The 2,885-nt window shown below is 34.9% G+C and overlaps 1 protein-coding gene across 1 annotated transcript; it reads left to right on the top strand.

Annotated features, from left to right (window-relative positions):
* Nucleotides 1-391: 391 nt before the first annotated feature.
* On the top strand, nucleotides 392-2,382 carry LOC111291326 (uncharacterized). The gene has a single exon (XM_089768176.1). The coding sequence runs from the start codon at nucleotides 513-515 to the stop codon at nucleotides 1,995-1,997; it is 1,485 nt and encodes a 494-aa protein (XP_089624302.1). The 5' UTR covers nucleotides 392-512; the 3' UTR covers nucleotides 1,998-2,382.
* Nucleotides 2,383-2,885: the final 503 nt, after the last annotated feature.

Here is a 2,885-nt window from a genome sequence, read left to right as displayed (position 1 = left end):
ATCCAAAGAGTACTTGAAAGGAGTTGTTGAATCCTACAATCTAAATTTCAATTTTTTGAGTAAGAAAAGAGAAATCAAATGCATATAGTGGTTTTAAAAACTCAAAATCTTCCAGAAACATGAGTTTATTCGTATTTTTGAGAGAATCGATATATTTGACGAAACAACGAGAAAAACATCGATTCATAAAATTTTTTAAAAAATTGATACTACTATATAAGCAAAAATTTTATTCGTACACTTCCTAAAAATAATTTTTATAAAAGAAGTTGAAATTTAAGAAAATGAAAACTAGTTGCAGATAGGAAGATTTAAATTTCAAACTATTTTAGTATGTCATAGGAAAGACAGATTTTTAATGATACTGTTGAGAACTATCATAGGCTTGGCATTTCTACAATGAGGACATGACCCACATATCAGTTGGGCTCCATTTGAAGTGAAGGCCGACAAACAAGGAAATAGCAAACGACCCAAGTCCAAACTTCCCTAAAATAAACATATTCCTTACCATGTTTTTAAAACTGAAGACTGAACCATCGGGATCTCTCAATCATCTCTCTCTGTCTCTCAACGCCCCAAATTCCTTGGAGCAAAAAACAATGTTACCCTTGTTTCAATTTTACAAGAATCTTATACTCCAAACATTGCTCTCTTTATCACTCACTCTAATCCTCACATTCCTTAAAATCCCGATTTTCTTTCTTCAAGGTCTTCAGACTTACATCCACCCTGAAAACGTTGGCAACTCCAACAACCCTTCCTCTGGTGTTAGAGCCGCTATTCGTAGACCTTCCAGCTCAGATTCAGGTCCTGGACTTGATGGTTACCAATCTTTGTCATCAAGGACCAATGTGGAGCTCAAAAAGAGGAACAAATCTAAAGACAAGTTCGAGTTCGATGAAAACAATGCCCAGATCTTCAGGCTGAAACTCGACGAGGGTCATCTTCAAACAAGGCTTTTTTTCAATGAGTATCACAATTCTTTTGTTTTCTCCGTTGTGGGTATTTCCTGTTTGCTGCTTTACAAGTATTTAGGTCAGTCTGAGGGTTCTGGGGTTTTCGCAAATGGGAATTTAATTCCGGTTATTTTTGGATTTATTGGTTTAACCAAAGTGTTTTTAGCACTTGCAAAGATATCTTTTGAGAAATCTGCTTCTAAGAGGTCGGAGAAGCGATTTAGTGCAATTTTTGGCGTTGTGGGGTTTCTTATAGGGATTATGATTTGTTCTGGAATTGGACCGTCGGTTTTCGATTTCCATTTCGATTCAGTTGAAGGATCTTGGAGGATTTTTCTTGCTATTTTGATGGGATTCCTTGCTGGTTTTTTGTATATGCCTGCTGGGAAGAATGCACGTTCCTTTTGGCTAGGGACTGATCAGCTTAGATGTAATTTGTCCATAATTTCTTGTGGATTGTTTGCTAGAATGGTTTTGTATGCCAGTTATTTGTTAACTGTGTTCACAGCTTTACTTTGGATTAGTCCATTAACTGAAATTCTTGTTAACAAGAATAGTTATGATGGTAGAGGAGACGCTGAGAAGTTGGTTGGAAATGTGGGTTTTTCAAAATTAGACTTTACCAGGCTTAGGGTTTTGTGCTTATTGCTGTCAGGAGTCCTACAAATTGTGGCTTTACGTTTAAACCTGCAGATGTTTTTGAATGAAGCAGTTTTGTCTTGGTATCAAAGATTACATGCCAGCAAGGTCCCAGATTTGGATTTTAGTCGTGCTAAGGTTTTTTTGCACAATCACTACTTATGCCTTACAGTTTTGCAATTCTTTGCACCTCCAGTATTGGTGCTTCTCTTTCTTGGCTTATCTCAGATTGACAGTAATTCATTTGACAAATACAACTTGGTTTGTGGTTTACTGCCTTGTTCTGGTTTTGTTAAAGAAGTGGCTTTGTTTATGGCTTGGTGGATCATATTTGTGTGGGCAGTTATTACTTCAGCTAGTCTGCTGTTTTATCGTCGTGGTATTTTGTATGTTTTCTGATAATTCAGCTTTTTTGTACTGGCAATCAGTTTTTGACTTGGAATTTTTGCCTAATTTTGGATAGAGATTGTTTTGCTTGTAACAGATTATTACAGATGTTTGTCGATACATTGTAATGGAATACATGGCCCATGGAAAGTTCTTCCCAGATGTTTCATTTCAGTTTATTTCATTTATGGGTTCTATAGTCATGCCTGTCTAAAGATGCAGTTGGAACTTTGCAGAAGTGTGCAAGTGTAGAATAATGTGAACCATAGTTGAATTTTTTTAGTTTCATATCTATTACTCATAAGAGAGGCATGAACTACTATCAAGACACGTACCTGGACCCTTCAATCTGTTATTTTCAGAACAACTGCTGCTACCAGGTGATATATTTTTGTTATCATTGATCCATATAAATTATTTTCGTTTTAAGCAATATAATTTCTTAGGGTTATTCTCATTAATATAGCCTCTATACTATTTTGTGGAGTTTAACAACCTCTTATTTCTTTATGATATCTTGACCTGCGTTTTACTCTGATAAAGTATAGAATATTTCCCATTTCATGCTACAGAACTCTCTACCTATCATTAAGCTGTCATGTTAGGTACCACAAACTGTAATTGATTTAGTTTTTTACTATCATTTAAGTACTCTGGTTTTGGATGAAATGTTTGATTATATTGGAATACTAAAGTGTATGTGCCTATATTATGTTTCTTTGACTTTTGAGTACCTGTTACATGTTTTGAATTTATGCTCTGTTAGTTGCAGAAAACAACTTCAAATTCAATTTTCTTCTTTTAATTGAGTGGAAGTGGTTGCTGTAGTTGTGCATATTTTCCTTATTAACTCTAATTTATAAGCAGTTGCAATTGTGATGGTATTGTTGATTAATAGAC

This window comes from Durio zibethinus, chromosome 11 (assembly GCF_047325235.1).
Source record: "Durio zibethinus cultivar Kanyao isolate XHJ-2024 chromosome 11, ASM4732523v1, whole genome shotgun sequence".
Lineage (NCBI taxonomy): Eukaryota > Viridiplantae > Streptophyta > Magnoliopsida > Malvales > Malvaceae > Durio > Durio zibethinus.
Note: the sequence above shows the minus strand (reverse complement) of the source record. Positions and strands in the feature narration are given on the sequence as shown.

Coding starts and splice junctions, on each gene's coding strand:
- LOC111291326 (XM_089768176.1), top strand. CDS start 513: ATGTTTTTAAAACTGAAGACTGAACCATCGGGATCTCTCAATCATCTC.